Below are 27,667 nucleotides of genomic sequence, written 5' to 3'. Positions count from 1 at the left end.
CTGGTCTGGGTCCTTCACGGGACGGAAACTTGGCCGTGAGACCGAGACCTCTGGGTTGTGCCCTTTCTGTCCGGAGTCTCGAGGCGAGAACACAGCCGCAGGATGCCTGCCCTTCCACCTGCGTTTTTAGCCTGGTCCTCCTCTTGCAGCACGTGTGGCCTCCAGATGTGTGTCCCCCGCCCCCCCTCCCCAGGGCCACAGGGTTAATCCCTCGGGGAGCTGGTGCTTGGGCAATCAGGGGTCCTCATTCTTAACCCTTGATTGAATTTCCCGACTCTCTCTCCTTCCCCCTTCCCAAACCCCAGGCTTGTTGCAGGGACGTGTCTGCAGCACCTGGGGGCCGGAGCTGTCCTTCCCCTGTGCGCACGGGCACCGCCTCCCCCGAGGTGTGAGGGCGGGGCCTGGGCGGGCAGGGGTGCCCCAGCACGCCAAGAGATGGCCATGGCGGGAGGGGCCCAGTGTCTGCGGGAAGCTCTCTTCAGAGGAGTAACAGTCCTCTTCAGGCGCGTCTCCAACGCCTCCCCCACTTCAACAGTCACAGCTGGTTCTCAGCGCTTCCCTTGTGCGGTGCCAAGTTGCCTCCTGTCCCCTGGGAGCAGACAGCTGGCAAAAAGACGTGGATGCACACTGCGCAGGTCTAACACTCGTCCCTCTCGCCCCCAGATTGAATTTGTGACGGGCACCAAGAAAGGCACCACGACCAACGCCACAGCCACCACCACCACCACAGCCAGCACAGCCGTCGCAGGTACGGGCGGCTCCGCCCCGCCTCTCCGCCTTATCTGCGGGAGCAGGGCTCTGGGCCTGGGGTGGGTTCAGGCTCCCCAGCTGCCCTCGGCTTCCTGGGGCTGCGGCCTGCTGTTTCTGCTCCCTGGTCTCGGCCCACTGGCCTGGGTGGGTCCTGACTTCTCCCTGGCCTCGTCCCCAGATGCCCAGAAGAGAAAGAGCAAGTGGGACTCGGCCATCCCGGTGACGACGATAGCCCAGCCCACCATCCTCACCACCACGGCCACCCTGCCAGCTGTCGTCACCGTGACCACCAGCGCCAGCGGCTCTAAGACCACCGTTATCTCTGCCGTGGGCACCATCGTGAAGAAGGCCAAGCAGTGACCCGAGGGACCCCAGGGACCGCCTTAGGGTGGCTCGGACAGTCTCCCCTCCACGGAGGGGAGGAGCCACTCTGGGACCTGACGAGACCGCGGCCTCCTGGGAGGTTCCACATTGTATATTTCAGGACTGGGACCCGTTCCCCATCCCTCCTCCCTGCGAGGAGCTCCGGGTGGCGTTTGACCTGGAAGAAGCAGGGCTGCAAAGGAGCAGGGCTCTGGACGGTGCCCCCGCCACAGAGTCTGCGCCCTATTAAAGTGCCGCGTCCTCACATCTCGGCGTCTCGGGTGCCCTGGTCTCTTCTACAGTCTGTTTTTCAGGCAAATGTGAAAACTCAAGTGTCCTCTCATCTTCTGTTGGGATCCTCACCTCAGGGTTGACAGCAGGGTGACCACAGCCTTCGGCCCGGCTCAGAGGGGGTGGCCCGAGAAGTCACCCCAGTCATTCCCAGTGAATGCCTCTTGGCGCGGGCAGGCAGGAGTCCTGAGAGGGGGGAAGGCCTGGGCTCCCGCTACCCTGGTACTGGAGCTCTGAACCCCACCAGTTGTCAGGCAGGAGCCCAGCTTGTCCTCCCCTGGGTGCAGTTGAGCCCTCCTCCAACCACCTCTTGGACACACCCTGGCCTTTGAAGTCTCACCAGTCACCAGAAGGGCTGGGGCTGACCCCTGGCCCACGCAGGGAGGGGGCGGGTCACAGTGGGGAGATGAATCACCTCCTGGCCTGGCTGGGCAGCCGCTCATTGTTTACGTAAAGCTCGGCTCCTGGGAGGATCCGCCACCCCACCCTTCCTGCGCCTGTTATCTCTGCCCCACAGCAGCCCTCGGGCAGCGCCAGTGGCCTCGGGGCTCCTCTGGGGCCAGAACAGATTTCCCAGCCGCTGCCAGGCCTGGAGTCCCGAGTCCGGAGGGAAAGAGTGCTTTTCCTGCTCACAGGCAGCTCTCTCCCTGCCAGCGGAAGGGCCGCGCGTCAGAGAAGGAAGCCGGGCTGTGAAGAGCTGACCTGCTTCCCCAGAGCGGGCAGGAGTTCAGAAAAGTGGTCCCCAGGAGGCACCGGATGCTGGTGCCTGACTGGGAGAGTGTAACAACCCAGCCCTGTGGCCCCCAGAGTAGAGATGGAGCCACCCCTGCCCCCTCCCCACAAACACATCCTCAGCTGCAGAAGAGGTCAGGTCTCCCTGTCTTTTGAGGAATTTCGCAGCCCTAGAGAGAGGCCTTCCTACCTGCAGCCTCCGCCAGGGCCCCAGGGGGCTCGTGTGGCGGCAGCTGGGACCTCGGAGTCAGCACCTCCGCTCTGGAGCCCAGGTTAAAAGAAATTGTGTTTTGAGTTGTGTGTGTCTCAGGCCCTTTGCTCTCTAAGTCTTCTCTGTCAAATCATGGTAATAAAGCTTCTTGAGCTGGTCGTGAGGAATCTACGAGATGATTTATGCATCGCTGTTGCTCAGTCATGTCTGACTCTTTGCAACCCCACAGACTGTAGCCCACCAGGCTCCTCTGTCCATGGGGTTCCCAGGCAAGAATACTGGAGTGCGTTGCCATTTTGTTCTCCAGGGGATCTTCCCGACCCAGGGGTTGAACTTGTGTCTCCTGCATTAGCAGGCGAGTTCTTTACCACTGAGCCACCAGGGATACGTTTTATAGAGTACTCTACACAGGCTTGTTGTTGCAGTCAGTCCAGCTCCTTGTTTTAGACCAAGGAGGGAAGCACCATCTAGAGATGATAAAATCAGCCTGGGTCACGGCCTTCAACAGTCCTCCAGGCACTCCCAGACCTGCCACCGAGCTGTCCGGTTGGAGCAGTGATGGCTATTCCCCCTCGGGGCCCCAGTCACAAGGGCCCTGGGGAGAGAAGCCTGGGAGTTGGACAGCCTAGAGTTAGAGCTGTTCCGCTCACTAGCCTGGTGAATGGGTGAAGGTCTTCAGTCCTGCTGAATTTCAGTTAACTCTCCTGTGAATCAGGTTTAGTGCCTCCCCACCTTGGTCCCACTGAGGGAGCCACAGGGGCAGGTTCTCTGCCTTCCCTGAAGGCTGGGTGTCCCAAAGTGCCCTGTCCCTGCTCACAGCCTGTTCAAGCTGCACTCCAATCCCGCCCACCCACACATCCCCACCCTCTCCCCAGGGTCCCCATCTTGGGTGATGACATTGTAATTGCCCCGGGCTCACTGCCTGCACTCTGGACCCCCGTGCTCTCCCCACATGGCTGTGGGTCACTTCAGGAACCCGTCCGCGTCATGGTCGTTGCTGCCTCAGCCCCCCAGTTGCTCCCCACCTCATCTGTTGACTCACACTCTTCCATCCAAGCTCCAGTCTGGCCAGCATCTTCCTGCCCCCCAGCTCTTACCAAGTCACGTGGTCTCCCGCTGACCACGGGAGAGCCCACTTCAGCCAGGCAGGCAAGGCCACCAGCATTCTCATCACCGCTCCAGCCTTCACCCTCCTGCTCCCTCCCCCCACACCCTCATGCTTGGCTCCTCCCAACCTTAGCACTGACACTTTGAAGACACAGCTCTTAATCCCTTCCTGATTTCCCCCCTGGCGTTAGTTGCTCCTTTCTAGGTGCGCCTACTCTTTTTTGCATCTCAGGTAATACTACTGCCTTGCAGCATCTGTCCACACCGTCCAACAGCACTGTCCCAAATGCCCGGCGTGAGATGAGAGCCCCGGTGATGGGAGAGATGGAGGGGGTGTTTTTTGGCCACACCACGCAGCATGCAGGATCTTAGTTCCCTGATCAAGGGTTAAACCCGTGGCCCCTGCCTTAGGAGCACTGAGTCTTAACCACCAGATCAGGCTTCCAGGGAGGCCCCTGTACTCTGATTTTATGCATGAGGGTTTTTTTGTTCTTTTTTTTAAAAAATCAGGGTGTGGGAGGTGCATGCAGAGAAACAGTCTGTTTATTTTTATTTAAGAGGGGAGCAAGGCAGAGATGCACACCTGCAGAGAGAGGGTGTGGGTGTTCTCCCTGCTGAGGAGGAATGCCTTTATGCATGTTGAAGATCTCCAGGGACTTCTCTGGTGGTCCAGTGTTAAGATTCCACACTTCCACTGCAGGGGGCGCAGATTCGATCCTTGATCAGGGAACTAAGATTCCACACACAGGACTTGTGACCAAAAAATAAAATCTTTATAATTAAAAAAATCAAGGTCCTTTGAACCATAAAGAATAAAAAAGGTCTCTGTGACCAGATTTGGAATGGTCCTCAGGAGAAATAAAATGAAAAAGGGCAAGGTGCTGAACAGTGCAGGGTATATGCTCTTGTGTAAGACAGGGAGGAAATACAAAACCAGAAGTATAGAGAGGAAAGAAACACAGAAAACTCATTTTAAATTTGAATTGGAAATATCGACATGAGCTCATGATTCAAAAATAAGAAAAAAGTCCCAGCTATGTCCTTCGGAAGGACCCAGAAGCAATGGCTGGCCCCCTGTAGCTAAGAGCACATATAGCACCCAAATCTTAATCTTCCCTCCCAAAAGGAACCAGGGCTGCTTGCAGAGAAAGGGCTAATCCAGAAATCTAAGTGGAACTGTACCAGTTTGTCCCAGAAAGCAAGGAGGACTGCAAGGGGGGTTTCAAGGAACTGGTTTGAAAAGACCTCCCACTGACCAATTATTGTGAAAAAGGAAAAACTCCCTTGCCGCCTGTACACTGCTGCTCACAATACACATAAAACACTCTCGAACCAGGTGTGTGGGCTTTTCACAACCAAGCACTTCTGACACCAACTGCCTGGAGTCAGCACGGACCCCACAGGTGAAAAGGGCTCCATCCCATAAGACTGTCTCCTACCCAGAAGCCAATTTCAAGTCCGGGCCTCCCCGACTTCCAACCGACTGGCTGTTAATTGGGGGTTCCCATGACCCCTCCTTGGGCTCAATAATTTGCTAGAAGGACTCATACAAATCAGGAAAAGTTTACTTACTAGATTACTGGTTTATTATGAAGGGATACAACTCAGGATCTCAGGATCTCAGGATCTCAGGATCGGCCAGAAGGAAGAGAGGCACAGGACACAGTACTCCACGTACCCAGCAATCCGGAGGCATCGGAACCCCCTCTGGCTATTGTTTTATGTCAGGTTGATGACTAGGCAGGGACTTACCAGGAGGCGCAGTGGTAAAGAGTCTGTCTGCCTGCTCATGCAGGAGACACAGAAAACCGGGCTTTGATCCCTGGGTCGGGAAGATCCCCTGGAGTAGGAAAAGGCAACCCACTCCAGTATTCTTGCCTGGAATCTTCTATGGACAGAGGAGCCTGGCAGGTTACAGTCCGTGGGGTCGCAGAGTCAGACATGACTGCATACCTTCATTACTGGGCATGATTCATTAAACCGTTGGACATTGTTTTAGAGATGAAACTCAATCTCTAACCCATCCCCCTTCTCTGGAAGTTGGGGGTTGGGGTGAGGGTGGGGGAGTATTGAGGCTGAAAGTTCCAGCTCTAATCACATGGTTGGTTCCCCTGACAACCAGTGCCCCTAACTTTAGTGGCTTTCCAAAAGTCACCTCATTAACATAAACTCAGTTGTTATTGAAAGGAGCTTCTTATGAATAACAAAGACTCTCCTTTCACTTTTATCGCTCCAGAGCTTTTCCAAGAACCATGGACAAAAACCAGACATATCTTGCTTATTATGTCAGAACATCACCAGTGTAAACTATTGGATAAGTGAAAATCCACTCATGCGTGGTATTTGATGTGAAAAAACAGAAAAAAATTTATTTGCCACCATTCGAGTTGAATATATCAACTCTTTACTCTGAAAGTTAGAATTAAAAGAATTAACCCTTGTGCACTGCTGATGGGATTATAAAATGATGCAATTGCCACAGAAAACAGTATGGTGGGCCTCAAAAAATTAAAAATAAGACTACCACGTGGTCCATCACTTCTGGGCTTATATCCCATAAAACTGAAAGCAGGGTCTGGAAGATAATGACTGCACACCCGTGTTCACAGCAGCTTAATTTACAATAACCAAGAAGCGGAAGCTACCCAATGTCCATTGACAGATGAATGGATAAAAACAATGTGGTCTATATATACAATGAAATATTATTCAGTCTTTAGGGAAGAAAACCCTGCCACATGCTACAACAGAGAGGAAGCTTGTGGGTATTATACTAAGTGAAATAAGCCAAACACAAAAAGACAGATTGTGTGATTCCAATTACATGAGGCACTAGAGTAGTAGCAGTAGCCCCCTTGGACTGCAAGGAGATCCAGCCAGTCCATCCTAAAGGAGATCAGTCCTGAATATTCACTGGAAGGACTGATGCTGAAGCTGAAGCTCCAATACTTTGGCCACCTGATGAGAAGAACTGACTCACTGGAAAAGACCCTGATGCTGGGAAAGATTGAAGGCAGGAGAAGGGGACGACAGAGGGTGAAATGGTTGGAGGGCATCACTGATGCGATGGACATGAATTTCACCAAGCTCCAGGAGTTGGTGATGGACAGGGAAGCCTGGAGTGCTGTAGTCTATGGGGTTGCAAAGAGTCAGACACAACTGAGTGATTGAACTGAACTGAACTGAGAGTGGTCAAAATCACTGATTCAGAAAATAGAATGATAGTTAATCAGGGATGGGGTGGGGGAAGTGAGGAGCCATTTAATGGGTATAGAGGTTCAGTTTGCAAGATGAAAACGTTCTGGAAATCTATTTCCCAGCAGTGTGTGCATAGTTAACACTGTTGGTCTATACACTTAAACTGATTAAGGGGATTCCCTGGCAGTCCAGTGGTTAGGTGCTTTCACTGCCCTGGCCTGGGTTCAATCTCTGGTTAGAGAACTAACATTCTTCAAGCCACGAGGCACAGCCTAAATAAATGACTGATTATGATGTAATTTTTATGTTTTTACTACAATTTTAAAAAATCTTTGGGGTTGTTTTGTAATGTAACAGTAATTGTTTAAAGTTCTATAACTCAAAAAGAAAAGATTTTACCCTGTATTTTGGAGGTATATAATTCATTCCCAGTTGATGAAGGAAACTTTTTTTTTTTTAGTTTGAAGGATACCTTTTATTAAATATAGAAACAGAAAGTCACTACTCTTCAACCCCCAGAGATAATTGATTCAAGCAAGGATCAATAATGGATGCTAGAACTGTTCAGTGAAAGTTTGTTGGGAAAAGGGCAGGATGACAAAACACCATCACCCCCTCTTAATTACTTCTTAATCATAAAGTGAAAATGCATTTTTACCATTAAGAGAGATGGTGAGGCAGCTAACAAGCTGTGCCATCCAATAAAACACAGCACCTCTTAAGACCATCCTTGCCAAGAAACTTTAAATCTAATCAGGCTTTTAGACATAACTTCCAGTTTACAGGAGGATAAAAATCAAGTTAAATAACACCATGAGGAAGTAATCAGACATACAGACAGTAGGACATTCTTCTGGTCAACTGGCCGATCTCTTTAAAAGGTCAGTGTTTTCGGGTGGGGGAGGGGAGAGGCTGTTCCGGGGGTAAGAAAGATAAAAACACTAACTGTAGTGGGGGTTGAGATAAGGTCTCTAGACGAGTCATCAAACTGTTCCGGTCATACATTCACTGTCCGTTTATCATTTAAGCTGTTTATAGAAATGGGTACCACTCTTCCAATAAGTGACCTACATTGTCAAGCAAAAAATAGTGGAGGGCTTCCCTGGTGGTCAGTGGTTAAGAATCCACCAGTCAATGCAGAGGACAGGTCTGATCCCTGGTCCAGGAAGATCCCACATGTCAAGGAGCAACTAAGCCCAAGTGCCACAACTACTGAGCCTGTGCTCTAGAGCCGGGGAGCCACGACTATCTAATTCTGCTCACCCTCCACAGCAAGAGAGACGGCCACAATGGGAAGCCCTTGGACAACCACTAGAGAGTCACCCCTGCTCCCTGCAAGGAGAGAAAAGCCCCAACAGCAGCAAAGACCCAGCACAGCCAAAAATATAGAAATAAAATGATTTTTTTAAAGTCAATGTTTGGGGGTGAGAGGAGAGACTGTTTTAGGAGTAAGAAAGATAAAACAGTCAACTGTGGTAGGGGTTAATACAAGGTTTCTAGATGGGTCACCAAACTGTTCTGGTCACACATCCATTGTCCATTTATCATTTAAGTTGTTTCTTTATAGAAACGGGTGCTGTACGTGATGCACACGGTCAAGCAAAGAGGAGCGCACCCTGTGACGCATCCCTGGAAAATATTCAGCCCACCTCGGATGCCCGTGGTTTAAACTGTAAGCTCTGTGAAGCAAGCAGGTGGTGCGGATCCTTCCTCTGGGATCCCCGGCACCTGGTATAAGAGCTCGTTAAATGCTTGTCAAATGAATAAATGATTGACCTAATAAGGGAGCAAGTCTGGCCTCCCTGAGGCCGTGGAATGAGCGTGGGCAGGTGGGAGCTGCCATCTGAGGTTCCTGGACCTCTGTTTCAGGGACCTCAGCTCTTTGACAGAGTCTGCAGAAGGAAACCCCACTACATACCAGACTCACTCTGGCCCTAAGGCTGCAAAATCAGACAATAGGGGTTTTTGTTTAATTATTTTTTTATATGGAAGTAATATGTAGTAGAAAGCTCCTTAACCCTTTGGGGACCAGTACCTATTTCGGAATTCAGTGTAATCGAAAGATCCTTTTCCCAGCAAACCCACATTCCCGGGTCAGATACACCTTGAGCTTCACACGTGATCTCAGATGATTCACGGACCGCCTCCCTGCCCCAGGTCCATACTCAGGTTATGTGTAATGAAATTCCAGACTTGAAGAAACCGGAGGAACCTCACGGGTTGTCTTCTGAGGGCCTCTCAGGGTGCACGTCCCACCTCTCAGCTGCTGCCGACCTCCTGCTCCCCTAGTCTTTTTTTTTTTTTGGTTGTGCTTCACAGCATGTAGGATCTTAGTTTCCCAACCAGAGATTGAACCTGCAGCCCACGCATATGAAGCACCAAGTCTTAACCATTGGACCACCAGGAAGTCCCCCTAGTCATTTTTCATATATGATTTTATTTATTTTTCTTTTTGGCCATGCAAGGTCTTCCTTGTTGTGCGGGCTTTTCTCTGGATGCTGCGAGCGGGGACTACTTCCTAGTTGAGGTGTGAGGGCTTCTCATTACGGTGGCCTCTATTGCGGACCATGGCTCCAGGGTGCTCGAGCATCAGTAGTTGCAGCTCCCGGGCTCTAGAGCGCAGGCTCAGTTAGTTGCGGTACACCGGCTTCGTTCTTCTGCAGCATGTAGGATCCTCCAGGACCAGGGATGGAACCCGTGTCTCCTAAATTGGCAGGCAGATTCTTTCCCACTGAGCCGCCAGGGAAGCCCCCTGTTAGTCATTTTTAAAAGGGTCTGGAATGAGGGGAGGAAGGGGCTGCTGGGCCCCGTGGGGTCTGTGGCATTACTGCCCCTGGGCCGGAGTCTCCTTCTCTTGGGGGCGCATCAGCAGCCCCCACTGCGGGGTGCATCCCCTGATGGATAGTGCTGGCAGGCTGCTCCCTGAGCCTGTATTTCCCAGGGTGGACTGGGCGACTGCTGGAGTAGCTTAAGTCCATGGGGCATGACCTGGGTACCCCAATCAAACTGGGGCTCCTGCCACAGAGCTCCCGAGTCCAGGAGCCAGCCTCTGAGCCCCTGGCCCATGCAGAGCAGAACTCAGAGGACTGGGCGCAGTGGCCAAGGGGTGACCTGTGGCTCACGCAGTTGCAGTGAGCGCTTGGCGTCCTCGGTGCCTCAGTCAGTCCCAGCTGCTCCTAGGGTCACTCTAAGAGTTGGCGGTGTTTGCGCCTGTTTACAGATGAGAATGCCGAGGCTAAGGAAGGCATGTGACAATCCCTTCTGGGTCGACTACATGTTTATTGAGCAACTGCTATGCTCCAGGCACTGAGCTAGGTGCTGGGGATCAGAAGATGTGCTACACCGTGTCCAACCTTGGGGTCCACCGTGCAATGGGGAAGAGACCCCTAAACAGATAATTTCAAACCAGTATGGCAAATGACAAAAAACAAAAAACAAAAAAAAAAAAACACACGCCACAGGGCTACACAACACAGTCCAGGGTTCAGGGAGGTCAAGGAGGCTCCTTGGAGCATGTGACATCAGCATAAGGCCCTCAAGGATAAGGAGGATATACCAGGCTGGATGAGAGTGGGAAGACCCCAAGTAAAGGGACCAGCCTAGTATAAAAGTGCCCCGGTCCCTGTTTGCAAAAGCAGGCTGGCTTGAAGCTGCTTGGTTGGGGGAGAGAAGAGGGCATTTCGTGCAAGGGGGGGCCAGAGAAATAGAGCAAGTTGAAGTCATGGAGAACAGGAGAGGGTGGGATCCACTTAACCGGCAGCACCTGAGAGAGGATGGGTGGGGGTGGGGGGCGGTGGTGATGTCAGGTTTGTGAAGCGGCTTGTCAAGATCAGCTGTAACCTTTCGAGTGCCTCTCCACCTCAGGTGGGTGCTACCTCTAGAGGGGCATTACTCTCGCTTTAAGAAGGTTTAATTAGCTTGCCTGCAGACACTCAGAGAACCAGTCCTTGCCCAGAGCTCCCTGTAGGCACACGTGGTGAGTGCGTTGGGGAGTTGGGGAGGCTAAGAAGACGGCGGGAAGGCAGACCTGGCCTGGGGCAGCCCAGGGTTCGTTCTCGGCGCTGGCACACAGAGGGGATGCGCGGTGTTGATTGTCGGGTTGTGTGTCTGGGGCACCCGATGGCTCCCCAGGGCAGGGGCGATGGCTCCCGGCCCAGGGTCTGGAGGAGAGGGACGGCGGTCCCAGAAGGGGGCTAGGAGGGGCCGCCTCCAGCTGGGGGCAGCCCGGCCCCCGAGTCTGAAGCCCCGAGGGGCGAGGAGGCGCCGCTCCTGGGGCTGGACCGGAGAGAGGCGGGTGGCTCCTCCCCGGCCCCGCCGCCCTGGGTCGGGGCGCGGGGCCGGGCGCCGCGGGAGCCGCAGCCCTTTCCGGGGGGCGGGCCCAGAGGCGGCAGCGCCCGGCTCCTGCCCCGACAGGTGCGCGCCGCGCGCAGGAATGCGGCCGGCCTGACTCACCAGCGCCTCCTTCCTACCTGCCGCCCGCCCCATAAAGCGGTCCCCTCCCCGCCGCCGCCCGCCCTCCCTGCAGCCCGCCCTCCGCACCTTCCCGGCTCGCCCGCGCGCCGCATCTGGAGCCTCCGAGCGGAGCCCAGCGCGGGGAGGGCGCGAGTCCGCCCCAAGGTAGGTCCAGCCATGCCCCCGCACTCCGCCCGCCCCTCCAGGGCCCCGAGCCGCCGAGGCTGGGCGCGCTCTCGGAGATCTCCGGGAGGAGAAGCGGAAAGGGAGTGCGCACCCCAGCCCCGGGCAGCCCCGCGGGGAGCTGATTGGTGGGCCGGCGGCTTTTGTTTCTCCAGCTCTTCCTTTCCTAAAGGCCGGCCGCCCAGGGCAGGTGCCCAGCTTGCCCGGGTGTGTCCAGGGGACCCCCGGGGCCAAGGGGCCGGCAGAGCTGGAGAAGGCGCTTGGTTGTCAGACCTCGGTGGAGGATGGCAGCAGGGAGGGTCTGGGCGTTGGGTGGGTGCTTGGGAGAAAGTGGTGGGCAGGGTCCGGGAGGTGGCAGGCAGGCCTCCTGGGCTGCACCCTTTTGGGGTTCAAAAAGAAGCAGCCACCTAGGGGCAGAGGCCCTCCAATTTGTCTGGGTGGTGCCACCGTCCAACTGGGGTCTGGGGACTCCCTGACTCTCCTCTCCTCCTGGCCGGGCACACGCCTGCCTTGCTCGGGACCCTTCCTCCAGGAAGTCCTCCTAACCTCACGGCCCACCACTGTGTCCTCCTCCAGGGCCAGCCCCCCCGTCCCCACTCCCTCAGCCCCGGGTGGCCCTGTCGGTTGTAGGTGGGAGCTCCTCCTTCTCCCCAGTGGCCTCGCCACACCCTGAGCCCAAGGCTGGACCGGGTTGTGGCTGCCTCGGGCCACAGCTGGAAGTGAAGGCTGCGGGTCTCCGTCCCGGGGGGCTGAGCGGGTAGAGGAGAGCGGTAGGGACAGCGGGGAAGGGGTGTCTGTCTGTCTCCTTGGCCTTGAATCTGCGGGTGATAGAGCAGCAGAGAGGCCAGAGGATAGGGAAGCAGGAGGGAAGAGGCCGTGGAGGGTGGGTGCGGACGTGCCAAGCGGGGGTCCCATGGGGTGGGTGTCAGAACACTGAGCCCACGTTATGTGGGCCATAGCGTGTGTCTAAGAGTATGTGTGTCCCTGAGCCTGCCAGCCTGGGTGTGCCGCTATGTGATAACAGTGGGTGGCAGGCACACACTTCCGGGACCCGGCTGCTACATGACAAGCCCCGCGCCTGGTGGGACCCAGAGTAGCCTGGAGAGTTCGTGTCCCAAGGGCTCTGCCCATGCCGTCACAGTCACGTCTTCCAGGAAGCCCACAGTCCTAGCTCTTATGTGAGATCTTATTTTTTCACCCACCAATGACTACTTTGAAAACTTTTTAGGGAGTCCCCTTGGTGGTCCAGGGCTTCCCAGGGGGCAAAGTGGTAAAGAGTCCGCCTGGCAATGCAGGAGACACGGGTTCGATCCCTGGGTCAGGAAGATCCCCTGGAAGAGAAGATGGCAACCCACTCCAGTATTCTTGCCTAGAAAACTCCCATAGACGGCGGGGCCTAGCGGGCTCCAGTCTGGGGGCAGCACAGAGTCGGACAGGCCTGAGCATGCATGCAGTGTGGTCCAGTGGACGGGGATCAGTGCTCTCACTGTCGGGGCCTGCCTGGATTCACTCCCTGGTCAGGGAACCAAGATCCCACAAATCACGCAGTGTGGCCAAAAACAAAAAAGCTTTTTAGACAGTTCCCTGGTGGTCCAGTGGTTAAGACTCCATGCTCCCAATGCAGGGGGCACAGGTTCATTTCCTGGTTGGGAAATCAAAATCTCTCATGCTGCAAGATTCAGCCTAAAAAAAAAATTTTTTTTTAAACACAAGTTGAGTTAAACAACACTCCTGTGTGCATCACTGCTGTTTCAGAGTCTCTGAATATAAGGTGAAGGTTAAATGTGGGGGGTGGTGTGCTGCTGCACTGCCCCATCTCATCTGGACAGAGGGGATCAGGCCGTCCTCCCCCACTGGTTCCCGTGCAGATTAAGTGGCGACTATGTACGTGACATGCTGGGCACTCACCCATTGTGTGCCCGGCCTGTGGGCACAGGAGAGTGAGTAAGAGCTGGGCTGGGCAGTGCCTGTACCTGCATGTGTAATGGTGCCCCAGGGAGGCCCGGGGAAGCAGCCAGCATTGTGTAGCCTGTGGGTGTGGTGCCTGTGCCCCAAGGCCACAGGAAAACCATTTCCCCCCAAGAAGCACCCCTCCTCGGCTGGCTCGGGGCACCCTTACTCCAGGCCCCTCTTAGAGGCGGGCTCCTCCCCAGCTGACTGCCTGCGGATGTGTTGGAGCTCCTGGTAGCCACCTCGGAGAGATGGAGGCATGCCCTCCTGCAGCGCCTCGGGTCTCCCCAGAGCCTGGGGTGTGCCAGCCCCACAAGCCAAGGCCTGAATGAGGACCCAAGGATGAGGGCCAGTAGGCATGATGTAGTCTCGGTGCTGCAGAAAGAGGCCGGGGTGGTCACTCTTGCCCTCAGCTCTGCCAGGCCAGGCGCCTCTGGCCTGCCCTTCTCTTCAGCAGGCTGTTCATCTTGAACCGTTCTCAGGGATGCCACTGCCTGCCCCAAAGTTCACGAATGACTCTAGATGGTTTAATAGTTGAACCAAAGGGGCCTTCCCTGGCTCAGTGGTAAAAGAATCCACCTGCCAATGAAGGAGACACGGGTTCAATCCCTGATCTGGAAGATCCCACAGGCTGAGGAGGAACTAAGCCCGTGTGCCACACTATTGAGCTTGTGCCCTAGAGCCCGGGAGCTGCAACCAGAGAACCCTGCGCATCGCAACTAAGGAGAAGCCCATGCAGCAAGGAAGACCCAGCACAGCCAAAAAAAACAATAAATAAATCATTTAAAAAAAAACAGTGAAGCAAAGGCAGATGGGGTGTCCTGGGGTGGCTGGCAGTGTGTGTGTGTATGAGTGGGCTGCAGGGGTTTGTAATCCCGCTCCTGGCTAAGGTTCGAAAGGGTGATCTTCTCAGGGCCCCCCAACTCAACTCTGGGGCAGGCAGAGGTGAGGGGACCCTTCCTCCAATGGGCTAGGCAACCATTACAGAACTTAGCTGAGTAGCAAATCATGTCCTCCCTTCCCCAGGCCCCAAATACTGGGGAGGGCCCCCCTCCTCCTGGGCTGTATCCCATAACCAAAGGGCAAGTAAGTGGGCCAGGATCCTCTAGGGTGGCCCTGTCCCTGCAAAGCCTGACCCAACCCAGGGGGGTCTGAAAGGCGAGGGTGGAAAAAGCCCTGGTCTGCCCTCCGGGGAGCCCAGCACAAGAGACCCGGCACTGGGACAAGCTCAAAGCCCAGAGTCCTCGGTGGTGAGAGGGCGGGGGCCTCCCTGGCAGGGCATCAGCCTGCAGGGCATCTGGCCGCTCTAGGGATGCCAAGGAAGGGGGCAGAGGAAAAGAGGGGTCAGGGGCCCTGGCCCTGCCACTTGTAGGCCAGGTGGCCTTGGAACATCACTAGCATTCTCAGAGCCTCGGTTTGTACATCTGTGCAATGGGAACGGTGGAGCTCTGACCAGGACCCAGTGAGCTGACACATGGACCAGGGTTGTCAGGCATCGTGTGTCAATTGTGGCTGTTTTACAGGAAGAGGAGGATGGCAGGGCCACATCCCAGCCCGTGGACCAGGCTGCTGCTGGCAGCCCTGCTGAGCATCAGCTTCCCCGGGGCCATGGGTGAGTCGGACACGCCCCTGCAGCACCCTTCTTGGCGGGGCCTCAACTTTCAAGGCACTGCCCTTATTAAGGTAGCAGGGTGTGGGGAGAGGCTCTCACTCAGAGTCTTACCCAGACCCTCACTCAACCATTCAACAAACAGCCACCACCCGCTTCAAGGGCTGCGGAGCCGTGATCCTGAGCTGCGTGGCGCAAACACAAGGAAGCGGAAGGAGACTTGGTCTAAAGGAGGGAAAAGACATTCACTCAGAGAAGGCAGGCGCTTGCAGGGTGTGCTGACGCTTGGACAGCACAGTTGAGAGATTTTATGGGAATTAGGAGAGGGAGGTGATCGTCACCAGCTCTCTGAGTATCTGCAGTCTGCAAAGGGCGCCTACTGAGGGAATAGTACCTGTCAGTGGACGCCATGGCTGGTAGCTCAGAGCAGTCCGAGGTGAGAACATTTATACTTTGGAAATTGGTAAATGCTGCAAGTCAGGGCTTCCCCGCCCTCACTGGAGACACTGCTAAACATTGACAGCACACCTTTTCCTGAAAGTCCAGGAGCCCCACCCACTAGTGCACATAATGGGTCCTCACTGTGATTTTAACTGAACAAAACCAAAGGGTATCTATCCCAACCTTTGGGGAAACTGAAGTTTCACCTCATTTATTTATTAAAAACTCACCACGTGCAGGGCATGGGCTCGGCACTCGGGACACTGGTAAACGACACACCATCCCAGAAGAGCAGGCAGCGGGGCTAGTTAGGGTGTCCCTGCCAACAAATGGGCCAGTGCCTCCATCCTAGCCCCCACCCTCCTTCCCTCCAGACTTGGGTGGAAAGTCCCAGTTTGAGACCTAGCTCTGCTGGTTGCTAACCACATACCATTGGCCTCTATTTCCCCCTCTGTATCTTGGGAGAGAGTCGCTATCTCTTTCAAATGAAGGTGCTTAAGGGAAGGGCTTGGCCCTGGGTAAGGCCCATCTCAGTGGGTCCACCTTGCTCTGCTCCCCAGCGAACCGCTGCAAGAAGGCCCAGGTGGAGAGCTGCACGGAGTGCATCCGCGTGGACAAGGACTGCGCCTACTGCACGGACGAGGTGTGTTGCTGCCCAGCCCGGGCAGCCTCCCCTACCTACGCGCCCCACCCCTGGGCTCTGGCCAAGTCCATGCTTGTCACACCCTCGGCCCAGCCTCGGGCCAGGTGGGAATGGGAGAACGGGCAAGGGTTCAGGAAAATTGAGGGGTGTAAATCCTGGGTTAGGACAGCAGTGGGGATGGGCCCTGCCCTCCTGACCCATCTCCTTCTGGCCAGGTATTCAAGGAACGGCGCTGCAACACCCAGGCCGAGCTGCTGGCTGCCGGCTGCCGGCTGGAGAGTGTGGTGGTCATGAAGAGCAGCTTTGAAATCACGGAGGTGCCCGGGGTCGGGGCTCGGGGGAGGCTGGGCCGTCCAAGCTCAAGGCCGGCTGCTTACGGGGCATTATGGGGTCCCCTGGCTGAGCTGAGTGGTCTCTCCGTTAGGTCTGGAGAGACCCTCCAGCCAGGTGTCCCCCTCCCCTGGGCGCAGGAAAGGCAGATCGACACTACCCTGCGGCGCAGCCAGGTGGCCCCCCAGGCGCTGCGGGCGCGGCTGCGGCCGGGCGAGGAGTGGCGCTTCGAGCTGCAGGTGTTCGAGCCCCTGGAGAGCCCCATGGACCTGTATATCCTCATGGACTTTTCCAACTCCATGTCTGACGATCTGGACAACCTCAAGAAGATGGGGCAGGACCTGGGTATGGAGATGGTGCCCCCCCAACCCCCACCAGCTGCTCGGGAGGCCAGGGCTCAGGCTAGCTATACCCGCTCCTCAAGCAAGGACAGGACTTCTGAGCACCCCAAGAACTCCTCCCCATTCTCAGAGGAGAGCCCTGGCCAGACCCCCAGTAACCAGTCAGCAGTACAGAGGGGGGCCCCGCTGGGTGGGCCCCAGACCCCCTCTGGTCCTGTTTGGGTTTTTTGGCTGCACCGTGTCACGTGGCTTGTGGGATCTTAATACCCTGACCAGGGGTCAAACCCGCGCCCTTGCAGTAGAAGCCCAGAGTCCCAGCCATTGGACCGCCAGGAAACGCCCTCCTCTGGTCCTGACAAGGAGGGTCCCAGCTGCCATGAGGCTGAGGTTAACTCCTAGCTTGACAGATGGCTGGTCCAACTCCCCACCTGCCCCCTCCAATTTGCTGCATGCCTGACTCTGAGTCCCCCGAGTCCCATTCCCTTCATCCGTAAATAATGACAGAGCTGTTGTGTGCAGGAACTGATGCCAAACATGCAGAGCATTGACGTTAAGTTATTAAGTTATTCTTCCTCTTCCTTTCCAAACCAGCCCCCAACACCTATGTGGATGTGGGGTTCTTGGGGCTCAGCTGCCCCTTCTTTTTTATTTTTAAAAAGTTTATTTTTCATTGAAGGATAATTGCTTTACAATATTGCCCTGGTGTCCGCCATCCATTAACATGAATCAACCCCTCACCCTTGAAGCTCCCTCCCACCTCCCGCACCATCCCACCCATCTAGACTGTCACAGAGCCGCCCGGGTTTGAGGTCCCTGACTGACACAGCAAATCCCCCCGGCTACTATTTTACATGGTAGTGTATCTGCTTCCGTGCTACTCTCTCCATTCATCCCACTCTCAGCTGCCCCTTGTCTTTCCTACTGATGCCCAGCTCAGGTCTTGAGGCAGCTCACCAGCGACTACACAATAGGATTTGGCAAGTTCGTGGACAAAGTCAGCGTCCCTCAGACGGACATGAGGCCTGAGAAGTGAGTGACCGAGTGGACGGGGGTCCTGGCCAGGTGGCCCACCTCCTCTCCACCCAGGCACTTTGAAAATCTTGGGGTTGCAATGAGCCACGGGGAGGGGGGGGTGGTCCCCCAGGAGGGTGGGCATGGGGTGTGGGGGTCTTCTTCCCTGACTTTCTCCCTGACACTCCCCTTCCCACCTTGCCAGGCTGAAGGAGCCCTGGCCCAACAGCGACCCCCCCTTCTCCTTCAAGAATGTCATCAGCCTGACGGAAGACGTGGAGGAGTTCCGGAATAAGCTGAAGGGGGAGCGCATCTCAGGCAACCTGGACGCCCCCGAAGGAGGTTTCGACGCCATCCTGCAGACGGCGGTGTGCACTGTGAGTGCCAGGCGGCTCCTTCCGGCCTAGACCAGGGCTGTGTTTCTCTACAAGGTCAAGAGCTGCCCACTGGCCTGCTCTGGTGCCACGCTGGGGCCCCCATGCCCTCAGACAAGCTCAGACCCTCTGGGGGACCCTCAGTTCCAATCCAAGTTTAGCGGTTGGGGCCTGAGCAGTCTTACCCTGGTTTTGTATTGGTCAGCAAGCCAGACCTGAGCCTCGACGTTCTGGAATCTTCAGTGTCCCGAGGCCAAGCTCCCTGCTAATACCCATCTCCAGCTGTGCTGGAAGAGGGCACTTTTTACGTGCACATCAATTTTTTCATTTAAAAAATAATGCACTGATGTTGTAGACAATTTGGAAAACAAAGAACAGAAATTGCCCATAATTCCACCACCATCACAGAGCCAGCTGCTTGATACCCTGCCAGCATGTATTGTTCCCTTATGTAGTTGAAATCAGTGCACGTTATAGTTCTGCCTTTTTATCCCCCCACTTATTGCTTTCATAAAGATTTTCTCTTGTAAGACACAGTTTCCAAAATCACCCTGTATATTTCTCAAACAAATGGCCACGTGCTGCTATCCCTGTTCTGTCTTTTGTTGAACGTTGCGTGGTGTCCATTTTTCTATGCAGTTGAGAGATGCTCACAGACTGACTGAGACCTTGAGGGGATAGCTAGCTGAAACTGGCTCCCATCTTGCATGGTGACCGCTGTGGGCACAGTCCATTTCCCGCTCCTCATGGCTGGTTTCTCTGCCCCCTCTCCACCCCCATCATCCTTCCGGCGCTGTTTGTCCTGAGCATTGCTCATGGAGGCTGTGAGTCCTCACTGAGCCCCGCGTTAGGGCGCGCCTTCGCCATGACCTTGAGCAACGCTGTGACGTTGCTGTCAGCTGGCCGCCTGCTCCACAGGCACCCCCCTCCTTGCTCTCCCCAGAGGGACATCGGCTGGCGCCCCGACAGCACCCACTTGCTGGTTTTCTCCACCGAGTCAGCCTTCCACTACGAGGCCGACGGGGCCAACGTGCTGGCCGGCATCATGAGGCGTAATGACGAGGAGTGCCACCTGGACCCCACGGGCACCTACACCCAGTACAAGATGCAGGACTACCCGTCGGTGCCCACCCTGGTGCGCCTGCTCGGCCAACACAACATCATCCCCATCTTCGCCGTCACCAACTACTCCTATAGCTACTACGAGGTGCGGGGCTTGGCCTCCCTGGGCTGAGGGAGGGACCCATGGAACTTCTCAGACACACCCCCCCACCCTCCTTTCCTTCCTTCCGGAAACTTCGGATGGGTCCTGGTGGGAAGAGGAGGTCACGTGCCCATCCTCTGACCCCACTCCCAACCAGGCAGGAGCTAAGAGCGTCCCCCACCCACAAAGTGGGTGAGCCCCAAAGCTCCTGTCTGGATCCGAAGCGATGACACTCACTCGTCAGAGGCTGAGCCCCGGGTCCGACTCTCTGTCCCGCAGAGGCTGTCATCGTATTTCCCTGTCTCTTCGCTGGGGGTGCTGCAGGAGGACTCGTCCAACATCGTGGATCTGCTGCAGGAAGCCTTCAACGTGAGGGCCAGTGCGGGGTCCGAGGGTGGCGGGGGCTGGCGGGAAAGATGGCTGAATGACAGAGGATTGCAAGAAACAGGATGGGAGGGCGGAAGGGTCTCCTGTGGTCCCTGAGGAGCCCCCTGGGCCTGGCCCCAGGCTCCTGCAGGCTCTGCTCCCATGACCCCCAGGCCTCCAGGCAGGTGGGACCGCAGCTCAGGCAGCCAGGCCACGGTGGGTGGGTCTGGGCCCCACCTCCCAGGTCATCGATAAGCCTACTCCCTTTTAGCGCATCCGCTCCAACCTGGACATTCGGGCCCTGGACAGTCCTCGAGGCCTGCGGACAGAGGTCACCTCTAGGATGTTCCAGAAGACGGACACGGGGTCCTTTTTCATCCGGCGAGGGGAAGTGGTATGCCTCCGTGGGGGCCCCGAGACAGGGGAGGAGGGGGATAATGCCTGCAGGGTGGGGTCTACCCGAGCAGAGATCCGGAGCGTGGCCTCCCGAGTCGGACAGACCTGGGTTTGAAGCCCTCTGGAGCAGCCCCTTGGCTGAGCTCTGCACCATGCTTGGCTGGTGCTTAGCTGCAAAGCGGAGATCAGTCAGCACGGAGCCCAGGTTGCTCAGCTGAATGAGCGGGCCGAAGGCAGCCCTGCTTACTGTCGGGCTCTTGTTATCCTGACTCTGCCTAGAGGGAGCGAGTTGGCAGCCCCGAGGAAGGATGGGCAGGGAGCTGGGTGGCAGGGGCCAGACACATTCCTGAAGCCTTAGGGCCGAGAACCTTCAGGTAGAACTGCCATCCTGGCTGGTCCAGCCAGGCCTGCCTCGGCTAAAGGCGGGATCCCTGCAGGGCACATACCAAGTGCAGCTGCGGGCCATCGAGGACTTGGATGGGGCTCATGCATGCCAGCTGCCGGAGGCGGACCAGAAGGGCACCATCCATCTGAAGCCATCCTTCTCCAATGGCCTCAGGATGGACGTGGGCATCATCTGTGATGTGTGCTCCTGTGAGCTGGTATGCCACGGCCCTGCCCGGGGGGGCGCGGGCAGGGAGAGGGTGAGCTGTCTGCCCAGGGACCCAAGTAACAAAGCAGAGCTCCCTCTTCGGGGTGCCCTGAGGGGCGGTGGCCAGCAGCTCCTGCCCCTCCCCTCCCCACCCATCCCACCACGATTTCATTCCAGCAAAAAGAGGAGCGGTCATCTCGCTGCAACTTCCACGGGGACTTCATGTGTGGACACTGTGTGTGTCACGAGGGCTGGTAAGTGTGGTGGGGGTGAAGCTGGCATCCAGGATGCCAGCATCTCCCAGAGAAGGGGCCCGCGAGCTCTTGATGCTGGGCACACCATGGAGGCAGACTGAGGAGGGGGTGGCAGCTGGGCATAGAAGGGGCTGAGAAAGGGGCACATCCAGTTGGTAGGTGGATTAAATTCAAAGCACTTTGAAAACATGGATATGGGAACTCCCTGATGGTCCAGTGGTTAGGACTTGGTGTTCTTATGGCTGGAGCTGTGGGTTCATTCCCTGATCAGGAAACTTAAGATCCTGCAAGCCATCCAGTGCAACACCACCCCTCCACCCCCCCGCCCCCAAAGAAACCCTGGATAATTCTTGAAAAAATACCTGGATATATAGGATTATCTCTGGAAAGTCATTTAAGAATCAGGACAGTGGCCATCAGGGGTTGTGGGTTGGGCAGAGGGGAAGCTAACTTTGCCCTCCACCCCTTTTGAAGCTTTAGTGTCTGAGCCATCCTGGAGAAGGAATGGCTACCCACTCCAGTATTCTTGCCTGGAAAAATCCCATGGACAAAGGTGCCTGGTGGGCTACAGTCCCTGGGGACACAAAGAGTCAGACACGACTGAACACACAGCACATCTGAGCCATGGGCCCCTATTCCCTGAGCAGAAGTGAGTCATGAATTGAGTGATAGTGAGAATAAGGGCTTTTCAAGCTTCAAGACATTGAACAGATTTGTCATGACTTGAGGGAACAGAGGGAGGGTCTCAGGGAACTGAGGTTTGAGTTCAGTTCAAGCACTGCTGTCTGCTTAACTTAGACCCGCTTAGAGCCTCAGTTTCCTCATCTGTAAAATGGGATGGTGAAAGCCCAGCTTTCTTGCTGGGCAGTGGGGAAGTGACTGGCTCCTCCTGCAGGAGTGGCAAGACCTGTAACTGCTCCACCGGCTCCCAGAGCGACCTGCAGCCCTGCCAGCGGGAGGGCGAGGACAAGGCGTGCTCTGGGCGTGGCGAGTGCCAGTGTGGCCACTGTGTGTGTTATGGCGAAGGCCGCTACGAGGGTCAGTTCTGCGAGTACGACAACTTCCAGTGCCCCCGCACCTCCGGCTTCCTCTGCAATGGTGAGCTGCTGACCCGAGTGGGGTGGCCTGGGGCTTTGGGGGTGGCCTGCATGCCCAGCCCACACCCTGCCCCGCCAGCTCTCCCATCAGAGTCCAAGTTGAGAGAGCCCCACCAGGAGTCAGAATCCCTGTGTGCAAGCCTAGCCCTCCTCCAGATTCCCTGAGTGCCTCCCCCAAGCCCAGCCCCAACCTGGACCTCTTTCCTCCAAAAACTTGATGCCCAAGGCCCCTGCCAGCATGACATTACCCTTATGTTTAAGACTCTGGTCCCCTGAGGTCCTCCAGTCCATGCCCACCTTCTTCTTCACTCTCCCATCCCACTAGGGTGGGTACCACTCAACTCAGTCTCAGGGATTGGTACTATAAGGCATGGCGATTTTCCTCTCTTGGAGGATGCTACATCTCAGGCAGGCAGGGCCTGGGGTAATGCATCCTGCAGGGCCCAATACAGTGTGGGTCCAGGCTAGGGGCCCATAGGCTGGCCAGAGCTTCTAGAACTGGGCAGGGGTCACAGAACCCACAGGGGCCACATGGAAGGACTGACTGGGTAAATGGAGGAGACTGAGTGAAAATCCACTGACCAAATACTTATTAAATCCCAGCTGTATACTTGCCACCAGGGGTCTACTCTTTCCTTCATTCTTGCTTTTATCTGCCTTCTCTTCTCTTTACCTGCCCACTCCACAGTGCACTCAGAGAAATGAAAGGAGAACCCAGGATGTCTGGAGAAAGACAGGTATTTAGCACAGGCGGAGTCGTGAGATAGGAAGGAAGGGAGATGCTGCTGGAGAGGCCAGAGTGTGAGGGGATTGGATTCCAGGCCAGGATGTATCCAGTTTTTATCTAGTCCACACTTTTTCTTAAAGGGCCAGACATTAAATGTTTTCAGTTTTGTAAGCCAAGCCGTTTTTGTCACTAGTACTCAGCTCTGCCATTGTAGCAGAAAGCAGCTATAGGCAATACGGAAGCAAACAAGTGTGGCTCTGTTCCAATAACACTTTTGCAGAGGCAGGTGGTGAGCTGGATTTGGCCTGCGGGCTGCAGTTAGTCAACCCCTATTACAGCAAGGATATTGGACTTTATCCTTTGGGCAAAGGGAGTCATTGGAGGTTTTAATTTCGTTTTCTAACTCTTTATATGTTAACTTTGTATCCAGCCACCTTGCTCAACTAACTTATGAAACCTAGTAACTTACCTATGGATTCTTCTTGCTATTTGGGGACATTTCTGATATTGGCAAATAATGACAGTTTTTTGTTTCTTACTTTCCAATACGTATGTTTTACTTCTTTTTCTTACCTTATTGCATTGTCCGGGACTCATCAGAGGTTCTTAGACAGGGGAGACATGCGACTGGGTTTGTGTTTTGGGGTGATCACTCCATCTGCAGAGCAGAAGGTAGAGGGCAGAATAGAGTGGGAAAAATGGAGAGGAGGAACTCCAGGAAAGAGAGGAAGAGATGGCTCTGCCCGTGGCTGGAGACATCCCAGCTCCCAAGGCAGCTCTGCCAGGTGGGCAGCCTGGACTGCAGGTGCAAATGTGCCTCTCCTCTCCCGCCTTCCCTCCTTTGCAGACCGGGGACGCTGCTCCATGGGTCAGTGTGTGTGTGAGCCCGGCTGGACAGGTCTGAGCTGTGACTGTCCTCTCAGCAACGCCACCTGCATCGACAGTAACGGGGTAGGCCTGGGCACGAGGCAGGCCGTGGGGGACAGTGGGCGGGGCCCCCCTCTCAGACAGGGATGGGGCGCAGCTGGCTCACAGGGGCCTTGCCTCGCCTCAGGGTCTCTGTAACGGGCGGGGCTACTGCGAGTGCGGCCGCTGCCACTGCAACCAACAGTCGCTCTACACGGACACCGTCTGTGAGATCAACTACTCTGCGGTGAGGCCAGACTCGCGGGGCGTGGGCGCGGGGACCGCGTGCCGCGGGGGCTGCCCAAGGGGGTGAGGTTGCGGGAGTGGGCCTGGCAGCGGCCACCCAGCACAGTGTCCGGCTGCCCCCCTCCTCGCCCACCCAGATCCGCCTGGGCCTCTGCGAGGACCTGCGCTCCTGCGTGCAGTGCCAGGCGTGGGGCACCGGTGAGAAGAAGGGGCGCACGTGCGAGGAGTGCAGCTTCAAGGTCAAGATGGTGGATGAGCTTAAGAAAGGTACAGGGCGGACTTCCCTCTCAGTCCAGTGGTTAAGACTTCACCTTCCAATGCAAGGGATGCAGGTTCAATCCCTGGCCAGGGAGCTAGGATCCCATATGCCTTGTGGCTGGAAAACCAAAACATAAAATAGAAACAATAGTCTAACAAATTCAATAAAGACTTTAAAAATGGTCCATATGAAAAAAAACATATTTAAAGAAAAAAAAAGAAAGGTACAGAGCAGGCAAGAGGACTCGGCAAGGGGAGACCTCTGAGAGGTAGGGGTGTGTCTCTCATCGGGGCGGGGCTGTAGAGGTGGGTGGGGGCTCATAGTCCAAACTGAGGACAGGCTGTCCACAAAGAGGGGCTCCAGACAGGGCACACAGACCCAGGGAGGGCACGCCCAGTCTGGCCAGGGCACTCAGTCCTGGGGAAAGGGCCATGAACATAGCAAAGGCGCATAAACGGGCCCTGGGGGCACACAGCCTCCTTTCCTCTGGGTCAGAAACATGTTCTAGAAGCCCAGCTCCTGAGTGAGGCCCAGGACAGGCACAGATTTGCAGACTTTTGACGGTCCTGCGCAGGGGAGCCCCCACTTCGCCCCCTCCGCATGCACAGTCTGCTGGGAACCCACATTCTTCCCCAGGGAGAGGCCTCTCCCTGCGACCCCGACCCTGTGATGGGTGGGGTGGCCCCCAGAGCAAGGCCGCGGTGAGGAGCGGACCCCTCGCCAGGCCCGGAGGTGCTCCGGGCTGGGGTCGGGTGCCCTGCTGATTGTCTGTGCCTGCAGCGGAGGAGGTGGTGGAGCACTGCTCCTTCCGGGACGAGGATGACGACTGTACCTACAGTTACACCGTGGAGGGTGACGGCGCCCCCGGGCCCAACAGCACTGTCCTGGTGCAGAGGAGGAAGGGTGAGCTGGCCGGCCGGCAGGGGTGGGCCTGGGTGGCCGATCAGGCCCGGGTGGGGGGTGGGGCTGGCACTGGCTCCCTCCCCCTCTTCCTCCTTCCTCCCTAGAATGCCCCCCGGGCACCTTCTGGTGGCTCATCCCCCTGCTCATCTTCCTCCTCCTGTTCCTGGTCCTGCTGCTGCTGCTCTGTTGGAAGTACTGCGCCTGCTGCAAGGTGGGGGCTCCCAGGTCCCCACCCCACTTGGGTCCCTGTAGGGCGCAGAGGCCAAGTGAACCCACCATGTTCTGCGCAGCTCTGGTGCCCACCCCACCCCAGCCCCTCGCCTCTGCCAACCAGCGGTGGCCAGACTCCTGGGAGTCCCTGGCCCGGGGGTCAGCCGCATGCCAAGGGTCACGAGAGCCAAGAGAGAGGAAGGGCTCTGCCCACCAGGAGCCGCCGCCTCCCTGGGAGGGAAGACCGGAGACAGGAGAGCGTGAGCATGGCCCGGCGGGCGATGCTGAAGGGGGCAGGGGCACCCCTCTGGCAGCCCGCAGGGTCGTATCCCTGTGTGTTACAGGGAAAAAGAGTTCTGTGATCAAATGCTTTTGAGAAAGCGGTTTCTCCTCTGCAGGGCTTATCGGAGCCTTTGAGCTAGTTGTTTGCATGATGAAACTACGTGGGATAGGAATTCAGTGCTCCCCAAAGGAGTTTGATCACAGAACCTTTTACTTTCCAGAGTAGATAGCGGGACCAGAGCCCCATGGCATGCATTTTGGGTACCCTCTGCCCCTGTTCCCCTCTGTGCCCACACCCAGGCCCCTGTAACTGCCTGGATATCCCAGTGTCTGGGGAAGGCACTGCTGACCCCTCTGGACCACTGCCGTGGGCTGGAGGTGGTAGCCGGAGGGACTTCCTTGGGCCGGGGCGGCCTCTCAGCTCTCATCCCCACCCTCCTTGCCTCCTAGGCCTGCCTGGCCCTTCTCCCTTGCTGCAACCGAGGTACGGGCCTGGCCTCAGCAGGGGTGGTGGGCCTGTGATGGCTCCTTCCTTCAGCGAGGGTGGAGGGGAAGCAGGGCCCAATGTCTGGGACAGAGGTGGGGTGTCGTGGGGGGGGTCCCACCTGGGGGTGTGGCGGGGGAGGGTCTAGGAAGCAGCCCCTACTGAGGCCCAGGTCCCCCAGGCCACATGGTGGGCTTCAAGGAAGACCACTACATGCTGCGCGAGAACCTGATGGCCTCGGACCACCTGGACACGCCCTTGCTGCGCAGCGGGAACCTCAAGGGGCGTGACACGGTCCGGTGGAAGATCACCAACAACGTGCAGCGGCCCGGCTTCGCCTCGCACGCTGCGGGCATCAACCCCGCGGAGCTGGGTGAGGGCCAGGGCTGGGCGCCCTTGGGGCCTGGGGCGCCACTGCTCCCCGGTCCAGGATCCAGCAATCCTCTTTTCTCTGGGTATCGGCTGCAGGCACAGGGTGGCCATATAATACCCTTCCTGAGGGGTACACGCCCCCAGTGCCCCCCAATCCGAGCATGGCTTCTGGAGGAGGGGGCTTCTGCGGTGCCCACCGTGGAGAGACTGATGACCCCCCTCCCCGCCTGCCCTAGTGCCTTACGGACTGTCCCTGCGGCTCGCCCGCCTCTGCACCGAGAACCTGCTGAAACCTGGCACTCGAGAATGCGACCAGCTGCGCCAGGAGGTGGAGGAGAATGTAAGAAGCCAGGTCGGTCCTGGGCAGCGGGCACCTCTGGGCCGGGCATGAGCTGGGTGGCAGGATGGCAGAGGGAAGCCGCCGTGGGGCCTGGATGCGTCTGGGTGGGAAAGAAGGGCTTCCTGGGACACGTGTGTGGCTGGGGGGGGTCACCCTGGGATCTGCCCACACTGTGAATGCTTCCAGAAGGGTAGAGCCACTGCGCATGCCCGTGGCCACGCCCCCAGCCACGCCCAGGAGGTCCTCTGGGTGCGGGGGCTCCCCCAGGGCCTGAGCCTCACAGCCCTCCCTTGCCTGGCAGCTGAACGAGGTGTACCGACAAATCACAGGCGCGCACAGCCTCCAGCAGACCAAGTTCCGGTGGGTCCTGGGCGCCCAGGGTGGGGTGGGGGGGTGGTGCTGCCCCCATCGCTGACGCCAGGGGATGTCTCCCAAGTGGATAATCCCTCCCCGCCCTGGGGACCATCTGGCTCACGGTCTTCACTTTGTCCCCCACAGGCAGCAGCCCAACGCCGGGAAAAAGTGAGTCAAAGACACAGCGGTGGGGTGGTACCAGCCCCAACTCCCACCTCCCCCATCCCCACTTCCATCTCCATCATCTCCACCCCATGGGAGAGGAGGGCTGTCTGGGTCTGTCCTGGGGTAGGACCGCCACTGAACAGATAGCCATACGAAGCCCTCACCAAGAGCCAGCCCCTGTATGAGAACAAGAAACTTACAAGGAAATGAGCCAACCCAGTCCCTGGCCTCACATGGGCAATAGCCCCCACCCATTGCCAGGGACAGCCGGTGCCCAGAGCCAGCGCTCCTCTGAGGCCCAAGGCCTTGATCCTGAAGGCGCCGCTGGTTACCAGCCAGATGGTCCAGTGGGTGACACACTTCCTTCCCAGTTCCCACCCCGAGTCCCAGACCCCCCAGGGAAGAGTGGGGTGGGGTTCAATACCAAGAAGACAGAAAAAGAAGACAGCTCTCACCAGCACTGTGAGTGCTGATGGCAGGCCAGGCCTTGTTCTAAAGACTTGAGTGTGTGGTTATCTTATTCA

At 56.8% G+C, this 27,667-nt stretch overlaps 2 protein-coding genes across 9 annotated transcripts in view; both read left to right on the top strand.

Moving 5' to 3' along the window:
• SAP30BP (SAP30 binding protein) overlaps nt 1-1,380 on the top strand; it is a 32,477-nt gene extending 31,097 nt beyond the window's left edge. For 3 of the 5 annotated variants that reach the window (XM_070479957.1, XM_070479958.1, XM_020885845.2), the window contains 2 exons: nt 664-748; nt 929-1,380. In XM_070479957.1, coding sequence (XP_070336058.1) covers nt 664-748; nt 929-1,110 — 267 coding nt within the window. In that variant the 3' untranslated portion in view covers nt 1,111-1,380. Of the gene's footprint in view, nt 1-305; nt 387-663; nt 749-928 lie in introns of all 5 variants that reach the window. The other 2 variants (XM_070479956.1, XM_020885844.2) reach the window with 1 other exon arrangement.
• Nucleotides 1,381-10,954: 9,574 nt separating this feature from the next.
• ITGB4 (integrin subunit beta 4) overlaps nt 10,955-27,667 on the top strand; it is a 31,965-nt gene continuing 15,252 nt past the window's right edge. For 2 of the 4 annotated variants that reach the window (XM_070479948.1, XM_070479947.1), the window contains exons 1-23: nt 10,956-11,269; nt 14,761-14,849; nt 15,848-15,930; nt 16,146-16,247; nt 16,401-16,605; nt 17,534-17,630; nt 17,818-17,989; nt 18,930-19,193; nt 19,470-19,559; nt 19,828-19,950; nt 20,390-20,554; nt 20,722-20,798; nt 21,694-21,896; nt 23,470-23,573; nt 23,677-23,775; nt 23,912-24,041; nt 24,814-24,936; nt 25,041-25,147; nt 25,879-25,912; nt 26,094-26,285; nt 26,521-26,624; nt 26,926-26,984; nt 27,123-27,146. In XM_070479948.1, the coding sequence (XP_070336049.1) occupies nt 14,771-14,849; nt 15,848-15,930; nt 16,146-16,247; nt 16,401-16,605; nt 17,534-17,630; nt 17,818-17,989; nt 18,930-19,193; nt 19,470-19,559; nt 19,828-19,950; nt 20,390-20,554; nt 20,722-20,798; nt 21,694-21,896; nt 23,470-23,573; nt 23,677-23,775; nt 23,912-24,041; nt 24,814-24,936; nt 25,041-25,147; nt 25,879-25,912; nt 26,094-26,285; nt 26,521-26,624; nt 26,926-26,984; nt 27,123-27,146 (2,636 nt within the window). In that variant the 5' untranslated portion in view covers nt 10,956-11,269; nt 14,761-14,770. Of the gene's footprint in view, nt 11,270-14,760; nt 14,850-15,847; nt 15,931-16,145; nt 16,248-16,400; nt 16,606-17,533; nt 17,631-17,817; nt 17,990-18,929; nt 19,194-19,469; nt 19,560-19,827; nt 19,951-20,389; nt 20,555-20,721; nt 20,799-21,693; nt 21,897-23,469; nt 23,574-23,676; nt 23,776-23,911; nt 24,042-24,813; nt 24,937-25,040; nt 25,148-25,878; nt 25,913-26,093; nt 26,286-26,520; nt 26,625-26,925; nt 26,985-27,122; nt 27,147-27,667 lie in introns of all 4 variants that reach the window. The other 2 variants (XM_070479946.1, XM_070479949.1) reach the window with 2 other exon arrangements.

Source organism: Odocoileus virginianus, chromosome 17 (genome assembly GCF_023699985.2).
Source record: "Odocoileus virginianus isolate 20LAN1187 ecotype Illinois chromosome 17, Ovbor_1.2, whole genome shotgun sequence".
Classification (NCBI taxonomy): Eukaryota; Metazoa; Chordata; class Mammalia; order Artiodactyla; family Cervidae; genus Odocoileus; species Odocoileus virginianus.
The sequence above is the reverse complement of the archived record's forward strand: the minus strand, read 5'-3'. Positions and strand labels throughout refer to the sequence as shown.